This window comes from Ciconia boyciana, chromosome 10 (genome assembly GCF_034638445.1).
Source record: "Ciconia boyciana chromosome 10, ASM3463844v1, whole genome shotgun sequence".
Classification (NCBI taxonomy): Eukaryota; Metazoa; Chordata; class Aves; order Ciconiiformes; family Ciconiidae; genus Ciconia; species Ciconia boyciana.
The window spans coordinates 26,492,707-26,517,912 of NC_132943.1; the positions used below are offsets into that span (position 1 = coordinate 26,492,707).

Genomic DNA, 25,206 nt, shown 5'->3' on the forward strand with positions numbered 1-25,206 from the left:
AGCTGCTTCCTTGAAGACTCAGAAGACAAAAAACCTGATTAAGGGTCAAAGAACAGGGTCAGGGTTCTTCTCACAGAGCACACGATGTGAAGGCACAGGGAGGAGCTGGCTCTTTTGGTGGTAAACAGCCCAAATTGTGCCCTGCAATGCTCAGTCGGACACATGGTGTGAGAAAGCGCATGAGAAAGAAGTGAAGGCGTTGCCAAGAACAAACACTAAAAAAACCCAACCAACCAACAAACCAATAAAACCTCAAAACCCCTACCAGTGCCACAATGGTATATACACTGGTATTACACTATTTTCTATCCCAGGGTACTCCAGCAGCACTCCCTGCACCCAAGCCAATCTGCAGGACCACTGGTCACGTGCCACCATGGGGCCGTGGCGCTGCGGCAGGAGTGTACAGCAACAGCACTCGACGGTGTTCCTGCTGGGCACCAAATTTTCTTTCTGAGCACCTGTGACAAATCAGGCTGGCAGTACAGTGACTGGTGGTGAAAGTTACGCAAATATATGAGGGGGCTACTGTTCCACTGGGGAGAAAGTCCTATTTCAGATCCGCTAGAGTGACAGCTATAGCAGAATATTGTCAGGTAGACAATAAATTATACTAAAACCACCTTCAAACTTACAACATACATTTACAGAAAAGCTACAGAGAACATTGCAGTGATTATCCTTAAAATATGTTTAATCTTTGTCTTTTTCTCCTTAGTTTTTGTCAAGTTCTGATTGCAGGTTTAAAAGAAATCCACCCATCCTATTCTGAATCCATAAATCACTCCCTAGGAGCACTCGGGATTGCCCAAAAGAGCATTCTCCAAAAAAACAGAGCTTCATCTTGCTACAGTTTAACGAGCCAAGAGGGTTATCCTGTGTGAGGCTTCTGCAGGGTGGACTGCGAACACAGAGCCCAACTCCTCTCCCTGTAGCAGAATGTACATCCTCCATAGCACCCTTCCTCCCACAAAGCACACCAGCAGAGAAAGCCTGAGCACACAACCCGCTCAACAGCACAGAGCTCTAGTTCACACACAACTCACACCTAATCACCACACGTTTTCTGAGAAAAAGACGTACAGATCTTGCTCTTTCAACAAAAACAAATAAGAGGCACTTAAATATCATATTTATTTAGCTCTTTACTTACTACCTATATATTAGTAGCTTTATAAATTTTCTTTAAACAAAAGTTGCTTTCATCTATCACTACTTTGAGGGGAAAGGCTGCAACACAGCCATAAATACTTGTTTCTTGTCATTCATGAGGTTCTTAATGAAGGTCTTATAATACATATTAACTGGTCCCTATGAAAATACCCTTATGATATTTGACTGATGTAACTGCTCCTTTTCTCCTAGACACCTTGCATCTGCCTAATTAATGCTTTGAATATAACATCTTATCTTATGCTCAGACGGTGCTGCACAGGGACCGCAGCATCAGCCGAGGAGATACGAATCTCAGCAAAGAGGTCTGTCTGTGTGACTCCACTTTAGGGACACTGAGGATTGTCAACGCCTGGCACAAAGCTGTGGGGTGCACAAATACCTCAGCCACCACCGACTCAAACAGAGGCAGTTAGTGTGCAGACAAGTGAGAAATGAGCCAGGCAAGGAGCTGGATGTAGGACCCTCCTTGGGCTGCATTGCTGTGCCACACAGCACCCAGCTCACCAAGGTCTTCCCCAAGCCACTGCCATGCAACCCCGGGGCAGGCGCTACCCACAGACCAGGTCTTGCCGCAACTTGCCATGGTGTTGCTGTGAAGATGGTTCCTTACCACCACCCGCAGCAACGGGTCTCCTTCCGGGAAAGTACAGATAACACAAGTAGATACCTAGAATCAGTTTAACAGTAGAGTTTATGAAGGCCATAAATAGAAATTGTTTTTTGTTGTTTTGGGGTGGGGGTTTTTGTGTGTCCAGAAGCTTGTTGTATGCCTGGGACAAAACACACACTGCTGCATGGCAGCACAGAAAGCAGAGTTAGTTGAGTTAACGTTTAAGCACACGAAACAGGATGCTTTACGTGCAGGGGGATCACAAAGGCGCTGGAAAACACCGATATCTGATGTTCTCAGCTTTTTTGTGTGTGTTCAGAGCTGGGTGTAGCTTGTTGCAAAGCACAAGATGACAGAACGCTTCACAGAAATGGCCTCATAAAATATTCAGTTTCCTGTTTTTGCCTGGGGTACAATCTGCACATTTTCCATACAGTTGCAGCAAGAAAGAGAAGTGCTAGAGTCTATTTCTCATACATTTAAAGTGTTTACACTTTAAATTTAGAAGACTAAAAACACAGAACTACTGACATAATTTCTCTGTTAGAAAGTACATATACTCTGCCTGGGATTTTGCCCAGACTAAAACAAGAGACTTTTGAGACTAAAACAATAGAGGAACCCCCCCTAGGCAGACAATGAAACAGTGTAATAAATAACCTGTAGAAGGTTGTAATCACAAACATTTTTTACATAATATATGCTAGATATAGTTTTGCTTGGATGACCCAGGCCCATACACCCCAAATTTGAATTGATTTAGAAAACAAGTGTGCATCCATGTAGTTTTTTCCTTCAAATAATCCCAGAGCCTAAGTTAATACTGCACAGGAGCACAGTCACTCACACACTCGTGTGTGGGAACAGGTCTTTCAGTACAGCCTCACTCTTACCAGCTGATGGAAGAATGCAAAAAAAAAAATTGCTGGATACAAGGCTATGGATGCAACATGGCTGAACCGGTAAGGATATTTCTCCCGAGTCTCTTGGCGACTCGTGCAAGAAGGACACGCTGCCTGTGCTGCTCACATATTCCACTACATGCACACACACAAACATTACAATGGCGTGAAATTGCACTGGTCTTACCTTTTTCAGGATTTTACAGCTTAACAGAAATGCTGCTAGGCGCTCAGCCTTAAAGTGGAGCAAGGATGGCACCCAGTGGCCAAACAGAATAATCTCAGAAAAACATTTCTCAGCTATTTCCCATTCTTCACTTTCAGGAGTTTTAATTATAAAAAGGTTCTAGCTCTAATATGAACTCGTTGGCAATATCAAAAGCCTTTAAAAAGGACACTACCTTCTTCCTTTGAAGGACATTTATGTTTCCTTCTGTAAAATATTTTGTAAAAAAAAAAAGCCTATAGAAATATTGCCATTAATAATTTAAAATTAATACCAGTAAACATTTATGACAAACAACGGTTTGCAGCCAGAACATTGCATAGAGGCAGAAATAAGCAAAGAAAAGTTTTTTTTTTCCTTGTGTAGGGTATATGCTAGGGAAAACAAAAGATTTTTTTCCTGGTTTTAAAATCAGTACAACTACTAAGGAGCTTGTTTAATTTTAAAATTAACATTGATAATATTAATGCCAATTAGAAAATTTCTATCCAAATAAAGTTTGGTGAAAAGCAACTTGATTTTTTTCTAATCAGAAAATTCCCAATTATAACTGTCAGTCTGCTGGGGCTACAAAAGGAATCCAAGCACAGATAAATAAAGAATAATTTTAATGTGAAATACTATGCCTTTTCTCTGGATTTCTTTATTTTTTCCATGAGTTAAAACAAAGAGTACAATGGTCTTACTGGGCCAGTCTGGGAATGCAGGTCTCGGAACAGTGAGCTGTCACATACAGGGCTAGCCCCAGGGATGTCTATCAGATGCACGGGGAATAATTTGCTCCTTATTGATGGCGAAAGAACCATGATAAACCCACAGTGAAGAACTCCTAAAGTACCATCACTTGCTGAAGTACCCCAATTTTTTAAATTATTCTGGTCCAATTTAAGTGCACAAGTCTTTGCTAGGTAGATTTTTCTTCCTGTTTGAAAACCTTTCCAAATATAAATTCCCAAGTCTGTCACTGACTGAAGCATACTACTTTATCATTTGACAAGTGTTGTTGATTTTTTTTTTTAAATCATTCATCAGATATTCCTCAGGCTTGCATGACATTTTAAATGTATTCTATGCCTTATCACTTTGTGCATGGCTGTTGGCTAAATGGTGTAGCAATGTTGAACTGTATTTATTCCTCGATGCTTTCCAGCTGACGCGAGATTCTTGTGGAGTATGATGACCGATCAGATTGAAGGACAGACAACAATTATTGCTTGGATAATAAATCATTTCACCTTCACTTGTGAGCAATACTATGTCCCCAACAATTGCTGTTTCTGATTTGTTTTTCTAAAGCATTATGAAGTCCTGGACCAACTATGTTTTTGGATATGAAAACAGATGCAAGAAATACAAAACTTCCCATGTAAATAACAAAACACAGTATTTGAGAGCAGCAAAGTAGTAGCACACTTTTTTTTAGTATGGGTAAATTAATAACCATAAGTGTTTTATTGGTCCTCTGCTGAAAATTTCTGTTGTTGAAGTACCACTGTGTTAGTGTGCATAATTACTAAGAAACTGAAAAACAGCCACTATTAAAAGCAATAAGTCAGTAATATTTTAAACTACTTAGAATGCTTTTTTAGTACTGTAAAAGAATAGAGTATAGCAGAAATTCTTAGAATTATCTAAATCAGCTGAAATCTATTTCAGCTTTAGAGAAGAAGGATTTTTTTAAAAAGTAGTACAAAGACCGGTTTTGACCATGCACGTAATTTTAATTTTCTGTTATTTTCAGTGATTTAAGTTTATTACTTGTTAAGGTATTTAACAAGGAGATTTAAGCTCTGGTCTAGCTATGAAGTAGCTGTTCTTAGGAGTAGTCATTTATTATTTAATATTTCTAGTTACTGTGTGTCTTTACTCTGCAGTCAGAATAGCAATGTTGATTTTTCACATTTTTTTAAATCCTTACTCTTAAGCTCCCTTCTTTGTAACCTACAGTGTAAATATATTCAGAGATTATTCTGTATAGCGTAAACACTTAAGAATACATTTTGCCTTTACATATTAAAAAAATACCACAGGAAGTTCCTTATTGGCATCTGCATTACACCGTTGCCCTGACGTAATCCACAGACCAGAACCTATCCCATGCTGAAAGAAGCCTATCCCTTTTAAAAATTCATTTTAATTTTTAGCACATGACCTGTGCTAAACTCATAAATGAACAGAAAAAATTGTCTGGGCATGGATATATGATTAAATTGTGGGCTTTATCTAGCTTCGAGGCCACAGGTTTCTTTCTTTTGCCTTAACTCTCTCAAATCATATATAGCTTTTCCTCAAGAGAAATATTTTTTTAACAACAGGATTTACTTATCTCCTACACTACAAAATAAACTGGTTTTGTGCGGGCTTATCATACAAATGCAACATAGTTGCACCATACAAGTCTTTTGCAGTCAGAAATCAGAAATGTTGAAATCTTTCACAGAGATGTTTTAATATTCCTGTCCCCTCTTCGCAGATGAAAAACCAAAACATGAAGAAATGCCCTGCCCTGCTCAGATGATATGACAACATGAGGGCAAGGAACCTGCCCAGTTAGACTACAAATATTCAGAGGTGGGCAGATGGGGTGGATGTACTCCTCATGACTGCTACAGACTGCCTTTACCCCTCTATAGCCATCAAAGAGGGCTGGCCCCTTCAGAGAGCAGCTCAGTGCCTGAGCCTCACCAGGTTAAATTACTCCTTGTAAACTCTCCCTCCACAACATCCTGGAACATTCACCTTTCATCTGCCCTGGAGGGAAGGGAACATTTTACTCTGGGAGCTCCATGTTTTCACCTGGAAATAATAAATGTTGTCATTTTGGAAATACAAGAGGAATCCTTTCAGTGACCTTTCGCAACAATTTAATCTCATCTTGATCAACTGTGAAGCCAGTAAATTCAAATGATGAAATTTCAATAAAACTGAATGTTTAAGTTTTTGAAAGCAAATTCAGAATTCCCATTAGCTTTTTCTATTAACTATCCCTAGAATTAGGGTAGACACTGTAGTATGACACCAGTCTAGTAGGACTTTATTTCCGATAAAATGCCTCATGGAAGAAATTAAAGCAAAAAACCTCAGGCTTTTTCCACAAACTGTCATATTGCTCTTTTATATGCCTTATTCTCAATAAAACCTATCACACTGGAACAGGTTTCATGATGGTAACAATATCTGTATGAGAAGGGCTGTTGTATTAGGAGAAGTGCACCTGAGAATCACAGGTCCTGGCACTGAGACAAGGAGCTGAAGAATAGCTTAGCAGGACAATCCAGAAATGCTTCCAGGGGCAGGTGGTTCAGAAAGGAAAAGAAACAGCTCGTACTAAAATAAACAATTCAGCAAACTCGGGAGTTTTCATCAGACCCTGGTATCTGCAGTTTCTGAGATTTATGACAGTAACCATCAAGTCAAAGCACATTTCTCTTCATTTGAAACATACAAGGCATGGTCTCTTCTCTGGGTGATAAAAAGTGATGCAACGCATGTAGTTTCCTGGTTTTTTTCCAAGCAGTGCTGTTGGAAGACACTGATTAATAACATAAGCATAGTTGTATTGCGTCAGACCAAAGGTCCTTCTAAGCCCTGTACCTTAGCTTTGAGAGTGACCAAGAGCAGGGAATACTATTTGAACTGAGAAAACACACTTCTTTGGTGCACTCCCCTCAGCTTCGGCAAGCTGCACTTTGGAGATTTCCTGAGCCAGAGATGACTGTCTTTGTACAACAGTCCTCATTTGTCTTTTCCTTCTGTTAATTCATCATTTTTAACTCATTAACATCTACAGTGATAGGTCATATAGTTTAACTACATGCTTGCTGAAGAGAGATCTTCAGTCAGATTGAAATCTGTACTCTGATAATTTCATCTGATGCCCCTAAACCTAAACACTGTATGAGAAAAGACCATGAACAATCTTTCCCTACTCCTCTTCTCCATGCCATTCCCTCTTTTCACTGAAATTTAAAAAAAATTTTTAGTTTCATATATCTTTGAACTACAGAGCACTAGCCTGATGTCAACAGATGACAGCCTCACATTTCAGAAACTAGTATAAAAACCCCAGTATTTTACTTTTAATCATTACTTATTATTTTTAATAATTTTCAGTGTATGCAATGTGTTCCTGACGTCTTGTTTCCATGACAACTGAAGATGTAGGCACATGTAAAAGTGTATGAAATAATGTAGTACAATAAAGACCTCAGTTTCATGAATTAGAAAACCCTTAACACTATGCTTTAGGTCTTGTCTTATGTGGGCAGTGCATGTGGAAAAGCAGAGAAAACAAACCGTGTTTCACACCTTGTGAACAGGTGCATTTCTCAAAAGGGAAAAAGGGAACACAGCTCAATATTAACACTTAAGCCCTGTTTACCCTCAAGGTTTCTCCTTATTTTTCTCACCATTGCTGCTACTCAGTGGAACTCGAGCAGCTGGAATAGCGTTGGGGAAAAGCTCGGTGCCAGCACAGACCCTCCTGTGACAGCCAAAGAGGAGTTCAAGAGTCTACGTGACTAGTCTTGGGGGACAATCTGAAAAACACTTAAGCATGTGAATAACTTCACGCACTTACATAGAACTGTAGGTCTCTGAAGAGCTGTATGTGTTTCACCATATGTATGGCTGGGACCATGGCTTGCAATACTGACTTTGCAGTGTGATACATGCCTTTGGTCCTTGGTAAGCCCATGTTACCAGACTGAAACGGCAGTGTCATCAGTGCGTAAAAACCTCATCTTCTAGCTATACATATTTAAATGGCAATATTTCATAAGTGGTGCAAAACACAAAGGCCAGCTTGCCTTTCTGAAATTTAATTACTGAGGAAGGCTATAATGTAATTACTATAAACCACTACAAATGATTTAATTACCAGAACATAAAAGTGACTAAAATAGTTCTAAATTGAGAGATGGCGTCACAGCAGAGAATAACATAGCCTAGGAATGCTTTCCCAATCCTTACAGAGATTGGCGATAAAATTAATACATAAAATTCAATTTTTTATTGTGCTGCCCGCTGTTACGCATTTAAGCGTGGGTATAAAATTGTAACAGCATAAGACATGAATAACAACTTCATTTTATATCATACATGTAACACACTCCAAGTATCAAATTCACTTAAATCCATCATCTTTCATGGATTCAACTGTTTACATTGTCATATACAGTAGCAGTCCTAAAAGTTGTTTCCTTTTTTGGTTCAACTCTTTGCGTTGTTATTTAGTTAAATGTCTGTGTTTTTGAGAGAGACAAAAGCCTCCCTATTTGGGGGTAGGTCTTAACTAGCCACACCTCAGGCTACAGGATTGAGAAATACAGGAATTGTTATTCACGCTACATTTTGAATCAAAGATTCTGTAAAGCAGGTGATACATTATTTTCCGTTGTGTAGCTCTCCTGTGTGCTGTTTGACCTAAAAACGGGAATCTCTCACAGGGCTATAAATAATGCATCGTAGTCATTAAATATTGATCTGGCTTATACCATTCACAGCTGCACAATTAGGTTAGCTTTTTAAAAATAGCTTCTTGTATATTACCCATAATAGGACAGTGTTTACATATTCTCTTTGGAAACGGTATTAGTTAAATTTAAAGGTGATGTGTTTTTGTGGGACTGCTTGCTAAGTCACAGGACTTGTTCATTACTGTCTCAGAAGTCAGTAACTCTTCCTATAAATGTCTTGGACACAATTCTAAATTCTTTACTCACGTATCTTGGCTTTCTATATTTGTCTAAAAGACAACTGTTTTTAGGATTGGAGAACCTGCATTTGAATGAGAAGAAACCTGGCACTATAGGACAATGCTATAGGATAGCATCAATATTAGGTTAATCAGACTTCACTAGTCTTACATTTTTCTATTCCAATAATACAAATGCTTATAGCTAAACATTAGCGCTAGTACCTAACGGAAATAATGGAATTCTCTTTTAAGTCTAAAATACAAGAGAGAACTGAGTTGCCACAATTTTTAAAATCGTATCTATTTCTAACTTCTTAAAAAAATAAAATGAATATTGATATGGGTATGATTCATTGGTGCATTACTTTAGCTTATCCTGCCAAAATTCAGTTTTAATTTAGTGTACTTAACATACATGCAAGTGAGGAGAAGCATTGGGATAAATCAGGCTCAAGCCTTCAGACAGACAGTCTCAGAAGAGAAATGCAAGAAATGTTTGCACTCAAGGTGGGGTTTTTTTTTTTGTTTTACTTGCAAACACCCATGAAGAGTAAAGTTTAATTTTTCTCCTGATATCTAGAGCAGCGGTATCAGAAATCTACGTATCATAGTAATGCAGCACATATCAGAAAACCTAAAAAATATTATGCAGTTTATATGAACTTTGCAGTATATCGGATTTAAATGATTTTTACTTTTTTTTTTTAAGCCATCATAATTTAAATCTTAAAAAAAAAAATTCGAAGTTGAAAAACATTGAGTAGCAAATAAATGTAAAATAATCTGGCAATGGAGAGTATATGTATAATGCTTACTATAAATTGTATGGTTTTGTTGCTCTTGTTTTAGTCCTATAAATCATTCACAAAAAGCAAATCCTCTTTCTTAGAACCTGGAAGTACAGGCATATCCCAAATACAGCAATAATGGTAGATACCCCATGATTAATTCTGATTAATAATTAATTCTGATTCAATTGCTTGTTATTGAAACTCTATCAATTAAGCTTCCATGTGTTTTTCCCCATTTTAAAAACCTACTCATTTTCAGGAAAAAGGACCCATTTTACACTGCATGCCAACTCAAATTTTCACTTAACATACATTTTAAACTTGCATAAAAAGAGGACTGGATCTTAAATTTTAACTTTTTTCAGAGATCTTGTTCTGTCAGAAAATGCAATACAAAAGACTGACTGCCATGAATAAATAGATGGAAGATGACAGAGTGAACATTACTATGCAATTTTACAAATGCCAAACAAAGCCAAGGACAGCAACATCCTGCTGAAATCAATGGCAAACCTCCCATTACCTTCCCCGGGGCCAGATTATCACCTACAGGGACTAAGGGATTTGCTCAGGCTCTGAATCCAGATCTCTGCAGTTCCACTTGTGTCTACCTGGAGGGCTAAGCCCCCTCTCTTACCACTAGAACAAGCTCACTGGGTTAAGGGCATGAATTTTCCATTCCCACTTCCCCTGGGCGTGGGCAGCAGACCGAGTGGGTGGCTCCATGCAGGTCAGCAGAGCTGCGCCTGCCTACGCTGCCTCTGAGCCTCACAGTGGTCCTGCTCACACTGGCCTCCTGAGAAATGCGTGTCTGCTAGCGTAAGTGCTAATGAATCCCAAAAGCTTTAATGCAAATAATGAAAAGGACTGGTGACATGAATTTTTACAGTAATGATTCACATAATTGGATTCTCTTCTGAGAAGAAAAAGATCCATTCATTAATAGAACAATTTCTAATCATATAAGCATTTTTAAATGTGGCTTTCAGATTTTTATTAGTGAAAGCTATATTCTAGTAACACCAGAAGTGGCATCCTTTCAAAAATGTGCAAAAAAATGTTCAATGTGAATCTAGGTTGCTGCTTTGTTTTTAGACAATTGTAGAAATCAGATATGGACTAGGCCAATTGCATGACATGGTCCATTATCATACACTCATGTTTCATTGTTCCATACTGTGAACTTCCCTCTGTATTTTCCAGCTCCACAGCCAAGGGTGCTCTGCGCTTTTTCCCATCCTAGCATCTGGAGAAGGGTATTTAATTTCTTAAGGGTTTCTTATTAAGGTGGAGTTTTTTGTTGTTTCATTAATTCTTAGACAAGATTAGTAGCAACAGAAATAAATGTTATTTATTTTACCAAGCCTGCTCACAGTGATTATGTTTAACTCTTAAAAAGATACCAAGTATATTTGTGAATTTGTATATTTGTGAATTCATCCAATAACAGTAAGAAATTATTGATAAAATTTCAAGTAAAAAAAACCAACCAACTTTAACTAGTCTTGCTAGGCTTTCTGTAACGCCATAAAATTAATCCACTGGTAAAAGCCAGAGGAAAAATAAACTTCAGGTACACTTGCAATTTTTCACTTAGTATCAGAATATTCTTGAGATCTTAGGCAAATAAAAATTAATGGAAAAGCATCTTATTAAGACTATAAAGAAATAAGATGACAAAGACGGAAACAAACAACTTGAACTAGGAAGAAGAATATGTAATTATTTCCAAGCTGCTGAGGTCCAGTTACAGTATGTTTGGGGTAATACGTTGAAAAGTTGTCAACTCAAATGTATTGTCACTCCAAAGTCATTAATTACGGTTAGGTCCCGTGTCAGTCAAGAGCCAGTAAGTGAACTACTGGCATTACTCTCATTTAGATGTTTCTATCATGTGTGTTTGTTCCTGTTCTGACTGCACCAGAACATCGGGTAAATCGTAACACATATTTCCTCTGACATCTGCCAATAAATCACCAAAGGGAGAGGGGACAGTTTCAGCCCCAAACACCCCCAGAGGGAGGAATTGTTTATTAGCCAGTCAAGTCTAGAATATGACCCTAATATAACAAAGGGCTTATCCAAAATATAACTATATAATGAACAGAGAAAAGAGCAGTGATTTCAGGGTAGGATGCCCCAGGAGACCTCGGCAGGGAGACCGGCTGCCAGAGCTCTGCAAGGGGGGAGACGGGAGCAATTTCACCCCATGGATGGATGGCCCTCTCTGGGGATGAGCTCTCTGTCAAAGGCCCACAAGACACGCTGGTCCTCTCTGGGTTTTTGTTGTTTTGTTTACAACCAGTAGTGTAAAGCATTAACAAAGACTACCTGGCACTCATTTTGTCAGGAACTGAAAGTGAGACAACTGGATATAGCAAAGGGAACATTTTTCTGAAAAAGTATCTCAGCTTAGTTTAAGCATAGCTTGGTTATATTCCTCATTTTCTCATCTATGTTCTTTATAAAAATGTCTCTATCGGGGTTATTAATGAATAAATGTTTTTAATTTCCCTTTACCTTATCATTAACCATTAAATGGATAGTTACATGCCTTCAAGCTAAATGGATAACGACAAGACACTCCTTACTTGGAGACTGGCAAATCTATTAATGAAGACACCTGGGAAAACAAGTAGACTAGCTCTTCATCACACTAGTATCTAAGACCAAAGAGTAGCATAGCAGGCTTTTATTTCAACTACACAGACCATGATGGAGAATTGCCTTTCAATGGCTGACAGCAACCAAGAAGTATGGCCCTCTGGTATGTAGAAAGATACTGGTTGAATCCTGACAGTCACAGAAGCTATATTACAGGTGTTTATTCTAAGGAAAACTAAAATAATAATAATAAAAAAGAATATTTATGGTCCTTTATCCCTTTTTTCCCCCCTCTCTCTCACACAGTGTTCAGTGTTCTTTTTGCCAAACATAACCTACAACTTATTAAGCACAAAAAAGTATTTTCTGCTGGCTGCAGCATTGGAATGATCTTCAAGCATGTTTGATTCCAGCAATTATTCAGTAATCTAATCTTCAGCTTATAAAAGTGTGGGCACCAATAAGTACAATGGAGGGAGAATAATACACCCTTATCACCAGGTATCGATACAGAGTTCTAAGGCACGGCCATCATTTGGGCAATAATCTACAAACTAATTAACTAACTAGCAGTAGCTGCCCTTCCTCAACCCAAGTAACTCATCAGTATCAGCTCTGCTAAGTCACCCATGGCTTCCCCCTTCCACCACAACCATCCCCATGGTGCAGAGATCAGGTTGCAGCCAGCCAGCCAAGCGTCAAAACAACCAAACATCTATTTTTCAGCCAGACAGGTGCCAGGGAGTCACAGCAGGTAATGCCAGCAGTGCGGGGTCGCAACAGTCCAGATCTCCTTCCCAGGCCTCGCCACAGTCTCCGATGCACTTTGCGTGCAGGAGACCAACACTGATACCCGCCCACGAGAGCCTCCCAAACAGCTTTGAGAAGCCCTCTACAACACTGACTCCTCATAGCCAAGGAAAGTGCCACCAAGTTTCCCTAGTGTTTCCTCAAGCAGAAAAGGACAAACAAAGCCTATCACAAAAGCAGCGCTGGAGTGCTGGCAGTGATGAAAGAGCAAGGTCACCGTTCCCCCTACTCTCTACCCCTTGGCAAGGCAGGATTCAGTGAGAACACATAATTATTGGTCCCTAGCAATGCTATGTTCAGCACACATCACTTTACAGTTCTGCCCAGGGCGCTTACACAAAGGAGATTTCTCACTTTGTGTCCAGCCTTCTGAGCCTATGCACAATCTAGACAGTGAATGCTCTGCTTTTTTGGTAAACACAGGACAGCTTCCACACTATAGGCATGTAAAGTCTCAAGTTCCTCTCATTTTCTCCAGTCTTCCTCACCTCCCACTGTGGTATGACTTCCCTATGGTGGTCCTTGCTGAGGAGGCCCACCAACCCCATGCTGACATGCAGTTCCAGCAGCTGGTGCTGGGACAATGGTATTTTGCCGCTGTGCACCCATCACTGCAGCTCTTTATCCTTTGAAAGACTTTTTCTGCCTTCCCTGCCTAACAGCCTAACATGTAATACATCCTTTGTAAATCATTGTTAATTATGATTTTCTGCTTTCGATGAAAACTTTTCTCTCAGATAATCTATATCCATTTTAATGTACTGTTATATTTTCAGAAATAACTAAAAACTTAAATCCTTACCTTAAATTTATCAACTTCTGCCTTCGAACATGTTGCATGATAAGATAACACCTGCCCCAGAACAAAAGATAAAAAATCATTTTTGTAGACTTGACAAGTAGAAATAATAGGGCTCTGTACTGCAGTCTAATCAATGATGTTTAAAACAAATCTAATTAATATTTATACATGGTAATTCAGTTCTGAATGTCAGCATATAATAACTAATTGCAGGTTATCAGGTATACATTTGGCATTTATATTGCAGGGAATTTTATAGGGAATTATGGACAGTAAGTAATTTAATATTATAAGCATTCCTACATTGTTCTCCTGGAGTTCTGCAATTAAAAGAGAAAGAATTTAATGTAAAAATAACAGTAGATTTATAGACTTTAAATAATGCCTTTTGCTATACTGTAAAGCTTTAATGCCTTTGCTAGTGGCACATCACTGCATGCAAATTAGCACCTCTACGCTATGCCTGACATTCTCTTCAATACCATTCTGGAGATGAAAGCATCAAATATAATGCACAAGGTACTGCAGACCTCCTCTTATTACCTGTAAGTATGCATACATTTACATGGAATAGATTATATCCTTACGTGATGATACTAACATTGAACAAGCACTCCAGAAGGTGCAAGAGCCATCCTGTGTACTGTCTGTGCAAGGTCTGACTGTGTGTGGGATGAGGTGCTGGTCCATGAGGGAGCTCACAGAGCCAGAGCACTCCTAGCAAGGACAGGTCCTCCTCACCACACAGCAACACCTGATCTGCTCATGTGCTAAAGCTTTGATATATATTTCTCATTTTGAAATTGTTTTCATCTATGAATGTCTCTGTTACTCATACAAATGCCTAAACTCTATCTCAAATGCCCTTGGCTTGCAATACCTTGTGGCAATAAGTCCCAAGATGTATTTACTCATATCAGTTTTAGAGGTGTCATCTTTCACAGTAACAGGAAATCATTCCTGCACAATAAAAGAATAAATAACAAACACCAATTTACTTGTTCTGTCCCACGTTTTACTTTCTATAACTATACATCATGTCCTTCCTCAAATAGTATCTATTTTTCTGTCCAACCATATCATAGCTTCTCTCAGAAATCTGTAAGATTAGTAAAATTATGTCTTCTGCTATGACAGATTACACTTAATACCAAAATTCTTGTCAAGCTTCTGCTTTATCTGCATTCATTATATCCCTCTAGATTTTTACAGTCTTCCTTAATATTGATTATTCTAATCTTTGAATCATTTGCAAATTTTGCATTCTTTATATATAAAATAGTACTTAGCCCGGTTTCGAACCATATGGCATCCTACTGTCAACCTTTCCCCATCATTTTTTTACATTTTGGTCTTCTGTTTACTAGTCAATCTTATGAGAATTCTATATGACAAACAGTATCTGTATATCTGGATAAGAATCTTATTATGATATGTATCAAACTGATTTATTTTACATCTGATATCAATGTCATCCTAGCTAAATACATAAATAGTAATAAAAATTTCTATTACTGAAAAATGGATTCACAGTCCTTCAGCATATACCATTCTTTTTTCAGTACTTTTCTGCTGTATCTTCAATTACTTTACACAAATATTATCATGAGTTGTAGCTCATTTATAGAAAGAATTACTCTTCACTGAAGCGTAGTGGCCATTTATCAAACCTATAATCCACATTCAAGCTATATGGCTATTAGTCTTTTTTAGATCAAAGAAAGAAGCTGTTACTTTAAACCAAGAAATTTAAATTTCCTTGATTTCAGTAGTAAATAACAAACTTCTATGCTAACTTCCATCCCTATGTGTATGAGTGATATCTGACACTGCTTGTTTTTCTTGCCAGGAGGCATATTCATTCTAAGATGTAATATTACACAAATATCTGGGGCATATGAGGGCTTATAGTAATTCATGACTATTTTAGGTAAAGAATAAGGAATCTTGCAGGGGGCCTGAAAAGGAAAGTTTTTAACTTTTCCTCCTAAGTGAATACATATCTAGGAATAATAAAGCAGCCACTTATGCTTAGAATATTTTCTAACATGAACAGTCCTATTGACTGCAAAAAGCCTTAACATGCCTACATGCTTTACAGGATAGATCCCCAATACACAGATAAATATCTCCAACCCTAACGCAAAGAAAAAAACATTATGCCATCTTCACAGCAATCCAGTTTGGTTTGATTTTTGTTTTAAAAAAGATAAATTCCTATCTCAATCAGGCTATTTTTGTGGTTCTTATTGTAATGGTCGGTACTGTATAAACTCAAAGGAGTTACACAGTTAAAGTGTGCACACATCAGGGATAGCTAGATCATTTTCTTCTCTTATCGCAAGTGAAATCTAAAACAATACTGAAATCTCAGTGACATTACCCTTTCATCAGAGGAATGTTTTAAGATTAACCAGTCTTGCCTAATGCTTGTTAAGATCTTAAATTTCATTCAAATCATTCTTAATTATTGTTTTAGTAGGAATAATGTAAATTTGTAAAGCTATCCTCAAAACTCCAAGCTTTGTTCTCACCAAGATTATTTTTAATATGATTACATTTAAAATCTCCAGAATATAGTAGAGATAGTGCTTTATTTTTGAATCAGCTTATAGAAGTTTAAATAATCATAATTTTTTAAAAAATGTTTTGCATTTTAGAGTTTGTTTTACAGGAGCTCATAGATTTCATTCTTCATGAGGGGGGGAGGTGGAAACAGGAAAAGAAATTCCTACAAAGTCAACGGGAAAAAAAAGAGAAAGCTTTCCATCCATTTACCTACTGTATATGTATTTTATAGAAAGACATGACGAGTTGGAATGCCAGGACCTTGCATTATGTATTGGCCTCGACCCACAGCAGAGCTGTTACTGAGCTGCCAGACATCCTGCTTTGACTTTATTCTAGCAAGACATGTATCTGGTAAGGGTTCAGCAGATGTTGCTTTTGATACTAAAAAACCCTATGATGATGATCACTTTTTTCAAATTTTGTCCTGTTCACAGTATGTTTTACTTACACTTTACAACACTAGAAAAACAACAAGCCATCTTAAATATCAAATTCGAAGGAATTTTCAGTTACTGATGGACAAGAAAATACATATAAAGCCTAGATTAATTCCTACACTTACACCTGTAAGAAACTAGATTCTCCATCATCACTGTCCCCCCTTCTAATGTAAGAAACATAGGCATCAAATGAGATACTCAGATTTAAAATTACTTAAGCTGTGCATGAGCTCCCCAGCTAAGCGTACCCTGAGAAAGTATCCCTTCAGCATTACCTTAAGACAACACTCCAAGGTGCAGAGAGGAAGATATAGAAAATGATGCTAACTACAATAAATTCAGAAGCAGTAGGTTCTTTTACATGTGACACTTATGAGCAAGAAAAGGTTTCATTAAGATGTACACATACGTCAAGAGCCACAGACTGTTTTGCCCAGGATTTCTTCACTTGGTCATACATAATTGTGTTGTTGATACCCAGGCCACAAAAAATAACGAAAGCCTAAAATTAAAGAGAGAAAAAATAAAACAAAGTCAATTATAATTCAGTTATAATACAAACACAAAGATGAATGCTGGCTTAATCATGGAAAGGAACTGCATGAAAATATTAGGAATAATCATGCTTAGACAGGTTATCTTGAGAGTGCAGGTAAGTCACTGGCCTCAACAAGATGAGAAAGATCAGAAGCAAGAAACTTGTTTTAATTAGGATGCAACCTTATTAAGTGAGGAGTTCTGAGATTTAATGTCAAATCACAAATACAGACAACATATTCTTCCTCCCTCCCTGGAGTAGGCTGAAGCAGCATTACCCAGAAATACCAAATCCTGCTGAAAAAGTATGTTATTGCTACAAAACTGAATGCTTCTTACTTCAAACAGTCGCTGGTCGGCATCATCAAAGGGTTTCCCATCAAGCCTGTTCAACACTTGAGCTACCCCTTTAGAAAGAGTTAATATGAATTACAATCTTCATTTATTATTTCACAATGCAGAATATTTTATTCATTGGTAACATTTAAAATACATCTTTCAAACTGAAAAGCAAAACTGCAAATATTTATTCTGAAAATCATTAAACAGACATAAACATGTGAAAGTCTGATTGTTTTGATACCGGAACTCAGTTTATTACTTTCAACTGTTATTCTTTACTCTCCAAGTATAATATTGCAAATCTAAAAGTTACAACGCTTTTCACAAAGGATTAAAGATCTCTTTGGAAAAGAACTTGAGCACTTTGCCAACAGCAATCATGTAAGTTCCCCTAGCAATTTGGAGTTACTAATATAATTTGCTCAATCAGTATCTTCATTCCTAAAGTCTTAGTTGGTTTAGCATCACCTGGGTATATAAGTCCTTTTTTTCTCCTGACTGGTCCATAAATTTATTGAACCAATGAAAAAAATGTAATTTCCTGAAACCACTTGAAAAAGAAAAAGTGTTCAAAGCTCTTGGCTCTAGCTGAACTAATATTGAGTTCTACTGCAACAAACCATTTCTATTTCATTTAACTACAATATGCCCGTAGAAAAATACTGTAAGAGCTATCAGCAGTCAAGAGTTCAGTTTCTTTGTACTTCTTTAAGGTAATACGCACTTCACAACAAACAATGAGCCATATTTTTAAATAACTCAATTCCCACATCATCTCTGCTGAATAAGCTCAAAGATCCTGATCCTGCATGGCACCAAGTGCCTTCAGCAATGCACTACTGATCTCAGCTCTCACTGAACAGCCTCAACACACAGGGATGTAAGTCTTGCCCTACCGGTTTAAATTGCTATCGCTTTGACTTGAATTCTTCTGTGGAAAGTTACAGAGGAATCTGGCACTGTTATTTACAAATGGCGATCCTTTTTGTGCCAAAAGCAAGTAATAACACAGGGCCAATTGCAGGTGTATCATAGCTGAGAAGCATCCTATCAAACAAGCAATAAAACCCTGTCACGTCCTGATCCAGCACACACCACTGCCACAGGCAACTCTGACAGCTGCCACAGCCTCTCCGGTAAGTCTTCCCTGACTGTGTAGTTTATCACTAAAGAGGGAAATGATCACTTTGCGGGACTGCAGAAACAGTTGCCTGAGTTGCATACAAAAAAGGGAGACCCAAGAAAAGTACCAAATCATATCAAGCATTTTTCACTAATATTGTTAGAATTTCTGTTTTCATCTCATTAGTCTTCAAGTTTCAATACAATATATAACTTAACAATGACACAATGGGAAAGCTGAAAAAGTCCATACAGTATCCAAGTCAAAACATCCCTTCTTGGATACTTAGCATGCATCCTAGGTACCGTAACTTCTTAACAATATTCAGCTGGGAAAAAGAAGAAAAAGGAACATAGAATTAAAAAGACAGAATTAAATTTACATTAGCACAAAAATGATGCAGCTACGAGGAAGGTCTTACCGATTATTTGGTGGCTGCTATTCCATATAGGAACACACAGAACAGACCTTATGTGAAAGCCAGAAATCTGGTCAGCCTAAAATATAGACATGAGAGCTTTCATTAGCGGTAGGTACCATTTGCAGCCTTTTACATTCCAGAATAATAGTAATACAAATGTCAAGGAGTAAGTTTACATTTATAAATATCATTCTATATGGACCAGCTCTCACTCAGAAAAAAATTCTGCTGAAACCTTATTCACAGTAAGATTAACCAAAAGTCACACGGATTATTCTAAAAATTGCCAAAGAAAATACAAACATTGCCATCTTTGCCACAGAAAGCTTACACTATTTGACTTGGAATTTAAGACAAACTGCAATTGAGGCAGTGTCCAGACAATTTTTTGATTATTTACACTAGTGGATTAGCAGAGACAACCCCCATTGAATAAGTGTGCCTTAGAAATACTCTTCCAAATTGTCAAACACAAATTGGATTTAGCAAAGCAGCTGTAAAAGGGGGCTTACAGGAAATACACATTTTCAGAAGAAAGGCAAGAGTAAGTAGGGAATTGTGCAGAAGTGCAAGCTAGGAAGAAATGGAAGGATGGGGTCAAAAATCAAGATTTGAGATTTTCTATGTAGGTTTAATTGGTCCTGTAGTTCTGAAGAGAATTTTCTGCCTCATTTATTGTTTTCTATCTAATATAGTATGAAACTTTGCAATTTATTATAAGTGTCACCGATTCTCTCTTTTCTATGGTTAATAAGCTTTATTCTTTAGGGCCATTGCTGCAAAATCTCAAGAAAAGAAAATATTTTTTCAATAGAGATTAGAGTAAGAGTGGGATGAGCTCACTCACAGGAGATCAGGAGATGTTCTCTTACTGAAACTGCCAGTGCTACAGGCAATCCGTTATAGAAGAAAAGACCAGCAATAATTCATATACTGGAGGCGGGATGGGATCACTGTGATCTCCTAGCTAGCAAAAGATATAACTCGCGTTTTACTAGAGTACTGCTTATTTGTACATACTCAGAACTCATCACTGAAATCAGCGTGGAGTGCCACCTAAAATCCATGGGGGTGGGGGAACAATTGCCTCAGATATATATCTTAAAATTAACCCAATGAAAATACTTCGGCATTAAAATCCCAGTGAATGAGTTGAAAATTGAGCATCAACATTTGAAAATGACAGTGTTCTAGGAGAAAAAAAGAGAGTGTTTTTAATAGAAGCAGAGAACAGAATATCTGTTCATAACTACAAATGTATGTTTGATTCTATCTAAGTCCTAAGGGATAATATGTTCCTCTTACTACACTTGACTGTCTGTAGAAATAATTGATTGTAACAACTGAATTTAAGAATTAAATTTTCATAGGAACCCACCATCAGAAAATAATTACTGCCCTTTGTATTAAGTGTTTTCTTTTTCTATATATAAATTGGGCAGCGCCTAACTTGGAAAGGACTAACTGTGAAACAAATAAGAGAGCTGAATTATTCAGGACATGATATATTAAAAGTACAACTGCAAATATATCGAGGACTGGCATGCTTTATTTTAGCATATCTCTTTGGCAAGAAAAAGACCCCAGGCATTAATTGTACTTTTTGGAATTCTGAACAAATTAGCATCAACACAGCTTTCCTGTACACGTTTTACAGCAGGCCCCTTTTATTTTTCTTGTTTTGACAAATTTTGCTGGTTTGAGAGATAATCCCTGTAATGACACATGGAATAAAACTGGAACCAAGCAAACTCTCAACGTGAAACACTTCCAAGCACACTTATTGTAGTAATATAGTTTGGCAAGTTTCCTGAACAAGGCTGTCCACTTATTAATCTGCTGCCCAACTGCTGGCCAAGTCCCCTGTAGTAACACTGTTTCACTGGATAGAATTCGGTGAAGATTTTGTCCTTGCATATGCCTCTAACATTTATTCAGGTGTTAAGTATACATATACATTTTTATCTGTATCTACACCTTCCTAACTGAGGCTGGAATGAATACCTTAGGATACACAAACAACTTTTATTAGGAGTGATATGTATCTTGGAGAAATAACTAATCCAGTGTGTATATTTTATTTGTGCAAATTAAAAGGTTAGTTGGCTAACTTAGATCACAAACAACATTTATCTCTCTAGATACCGGTTCTGTGTGTGTACAGTCCCAGTCACCCCAACAGCTAACAACAATGGTGCTGCTAACACTGAACACCAACAGCGGAATTTTCAGCAATAAAAATCAGTTTGCATAAATATCAAAGCACTTGACAGAGGAAGGTATCACTTATAAATAGAAAAAAAAAAAAGAATCATGGACAGACGAAGTAACTGCCTAAAATTATACACTAATTCAGTGACCTGTGTTTACTGTATAAAGCCATGTCAACACCGGCAGATGAGAAGGCCGACATACTGGATAGAAAAAATAATTCAAAATAAATATTCATGTTTTACAGCCACTTGGCTATAATGATAAAATTGTGTTATATTAGTTGCAATGCCGAAAATGTGATGTATATTTACATTTCTAAAAAACTCTTACTTCAGCATCAAAGCGAGGATCCTGATAAGCATCACTGATGTTCACTGGGAGACCTGTGGAAGCTACGAGTTCAGCAATGCTATTATTTATTTGCCAGTCAGAATAAGATGATGATTTCTCCACGCTGTCTTTGAAACTATCAAAAGGCATAACAAGGGAAGAAAAGAATAGTCAACGTTGCTTGAAAGTCCAGCATGTCTTACAGGCATATTCATAGGAACAGCAGAACCATTCACAGTTATTAATGGTTACTAAGCATTACCTATGGAACAATAATTTGGTATTTATTGAAATGATCCATCAAAAGTTCTCTCATTTACACAATTCTTTCTTTTGAAAATAGTGTTGGTCTCCCAAGTAAAGGAAATGCAGCATTTAATAATGAAATGCATTTACATATGAATCAAGAGTGGGATTATGTTAGAAGTTTCTGCAGGATACAGGCCTACTCATCAAAAGCAACCAGTTCTAAGTAATATTTTCTGTAGAGCTACCTGAAAGTATATAATTTTAAGACTTTAATTTTTCAAATTAGTATAATAATTTGAGGTATTTTAAATTCATATTTCTAATAATTTTCCTGTCAAGGGAAATGCCATTTTTTTTATTTTGGTCTGACATGCCAGTCCTGAGTGGCTGAAGAAGGGATCATGAAATAAGTCTTAAAATCCATAATGTAAGCCTGTTGCAGCAGGTGGATCCAAGCAGACACAGAATGCATGCATGTTTCTTTTTTTTTCCTGGCTGAGCTTCTGCCACAGCTACTGAGGGGCTAGAGAGCTGTCAGTAAATGAGCATAAGACACTAGAATTATGGGCTCAACTCACCACACTCCACCACAGCTTCTCCAGAAAACTCAGTATTTACACAGACCTTAAAGTCCTCACCTTATACCTCATCTAATCAGCAGGAAAGTTCTCATTGACTTATTGCAGACAGGTTTTTGACATTGGCAAGGGGTAGCTAACATGTGTGAACAAACAAATGCATGTTGTCTTAGTTTTGAGAAGAAAACTGATCAATTTTCAACACCTGAGAAACATTACTTAGAAAAAAGTGACTCTGAGCAGCCATGGAGAAGACTACAATAGCTTGAAGCTTCAAAGTAATGCACATGAATGAAAGAAGGATGCACGGTAAAACACTTGGAAGACTCAATCAAAGTGAAAGGATTGATTTTTGTTGGCTGCATTGATTTTCTGGAGACTAATTCAACTAAGTCACTCATTTGAAAGAAACTCAATATTCTTAAAAGACTATAAAGATAATAATAATGATTTACACAATAAATCTAAGTATCAACTTTCATTTGGGGTAAGAATTTTGCGTGACTAATAAATGTTATGTGTATACTTTGATAGGAACCTTTACAGAAATATAATGTTTTTTGAGCTAAGTAAAAAAATTCACATTTATAATTTAAAATTTATTTCAGGACATCAATACTTGAGAAGCAAAAAATCTTTAAGGCTAACAATCTAATTTCAATTGCATAGCTCCCAGTTCATACCTTAAAAATCTGGATGATATTATCAGTATAATATAGGACACTTTAAATTGGGACTGGACTATGAGTGTCAAGCATTTTAAGCAGCAAATGAATTCAAGTAAAAGAAACAAGATATAATTCAGGAAGAAGTTTTAAAAGTATGTACACTACTACGTTGTCTCCATTCTTAGCAAGTGCTTTACAACTACACTCTGGAAAAGAGGCACTCAACTTTCACTAGGAGGAAATATCAATGCTTAATTCTGATGCAAATCACAGCCAGCTGGCGCTCTCTCCACCCTCAGCAGCTCAGAACACTCAGAAGCTACTCTAAAAATCACAAGCAATAATTTTCTCCAAACTGTGGAAAGCCATGAGTGAGTCCTGCTCGACTGATACAGGCAGCTGCATGCCACCATCTCCCTGGCTTGCCCACGCGCTAGCAGGAGCATCACATGCCAGGGATGAGAGTAAACCCAGCTCAAGAGCACCTAGCAGTGCTGCAGGCTCCCCTTATGCAGCTGCTTGCCTTGCTATCTTCCCCAAAGCCTCCCTGACAGGGATGGCAGAAAGTACAGTAGGGAAGTGGTAAAGCCAAAATCGGGTACCTTCAATCCTCTCTAAACAGTGGCAGGAACCCTACCAGCTCCCAGGACTAGAAGAGCAGAAAGATGCCTTAAGAAGCATAAAAATACTGCAGGGAATGTGGCGATACCTGAGTGCACATCATCCCAGGGACAGTGGTGGTGAAACAGTGGTAGCAGGGATTTCAGCACTTTCTCTGTACCAGCCCAACTGGGAGGGAGCACAGATATTTTCTCCCACACAACCCACGCTCTGGCTCAGGCAGCTGACCTTTCCACTACCAGTGGTACTCAGGTTAGAGAGCTGCAATCTCAGCTACATCATCTGCCAAGACGACTTCTTCTGTGCAGGAAAGACATAGCCCACAGCACCTTCCCTCAGGCTCATCTTCATCCAGAATACATCAGAACTGAACCCTCAAGGCTTCTAAGATTTATGTAATCTTTTTTCAAAGGAAGTGAAAATTTAGGAGACTTGGCAAACCTGTCCTTCAAGAACAAAATGACTGGCAACAAGGAGAGCATCAGTGTGCCATTATGGATAATAAACTTGATCATGGTGTGCACTGGAAAATTGCAAACTGAACAGATAAATGCAAGTGTGCTCTTGCAAGGTATTTCTTTACCTTGCAAGACCACACTTGCATTTATCCAACCAACAGCAAAGAAAAAAAGATGTACGTATTCATTATAATATTTAGGGACTAAACAGGTGAACTGCTATTAGCCAGATGTAAGAAGGGCAAAAGAAAAGCCAATTTCTTCTAAAACTGTATGACAAAGTATGTTAGGACATGAAAAGTCCTTGGAGTATATTGTCCTTGGAGCTTCTCTCTCTTTCAGATAAAACTTATAACTAGAACTGTTCTCAGCCTATAATCTCTTTGGATTTCCACTAAAATTTCAAAGAAATATTTATCTTCACTGGTGTGATGATGAAGAAACTCATCTTGCCATTTCTTTTCCACATGAAATGTCTCATGACTTTACATCAGTTAGGGCTGCAGAATGAAAAGGGCAAAACTCACTAGGAAAAATGCTCAAATGTCAAGGGCTCGCGGCATTGTTCTGTATCCTAAATAACCTTTATTTTCCCTCTATAGTGCCAGGAACTCAAGCTGTGCCTGTGCTAGATCCAAATGTGACGTCATACCTGCCAGTCTAACCCTGGTCTTTGTAAAACCAACTTCACTTTCCACTGGATGAAAAATAAAAGAAAAAGCAATAAATCTTTATATTAAGATACACAGAAATATACCTTTATAAATCTTATAAAGACTAGCTACCAGGTTGCATGTATTTATTCATGTCTCAGACTAAAGTTAAAATAATCTTGACTTGACTACATGCAGAGCAGGCTACTACAAATTGCTTTTTGGTAACATGCTAATATAACTATGGTAACAAGAAATGAGCCAGCTTGGTTATCTTGACACCACTCTACATTGTTTTGACTAATCTGGCTACAGATCAAGTTTGAGAAAAACAGAAATAACCACCACATCCCTTGATTCATACTCCTGTCCTTGAACAAAA

General features: G+C 37.6%; 1 protein-coding gene across 1 annotated transcript in view; it reads right to left on the reverse strand.

Annotated features, from left to right (window-relative positions):
• PDE11A (phosphodiesterase 11A) overlaps positions 1-25,206 on the reverse strand; it is a 138,147-nt gene that overhangs the window by 46,776 nt on the left and 66,165 nt on the right. The window contains exons 6-10 of the mRNA XM_072874404.1: positions 21,598-21,733; positions 19,054-19,129; positions 17,507-17,574; positions 17,040-17,132; positions 13,620-13,670 (exon numbers count right to left, since the gene is read on the reverse strand). Of these exons, the coding sequence (XP_072730505.1) occupies positions 13,620-13,670; positions 17,040-17,132; positions 17,507-17,574; positions 19,054-19,129; positions 21,598-21,733 (424 nt within the window). The remainder of the gene's footprint in view (positions 1-13,619; positions 13,671-17,039; positions 17,133-17,506; positions 17,575-19,053; positions 19,130-21,597; positions 21,734-25,206) is intronic.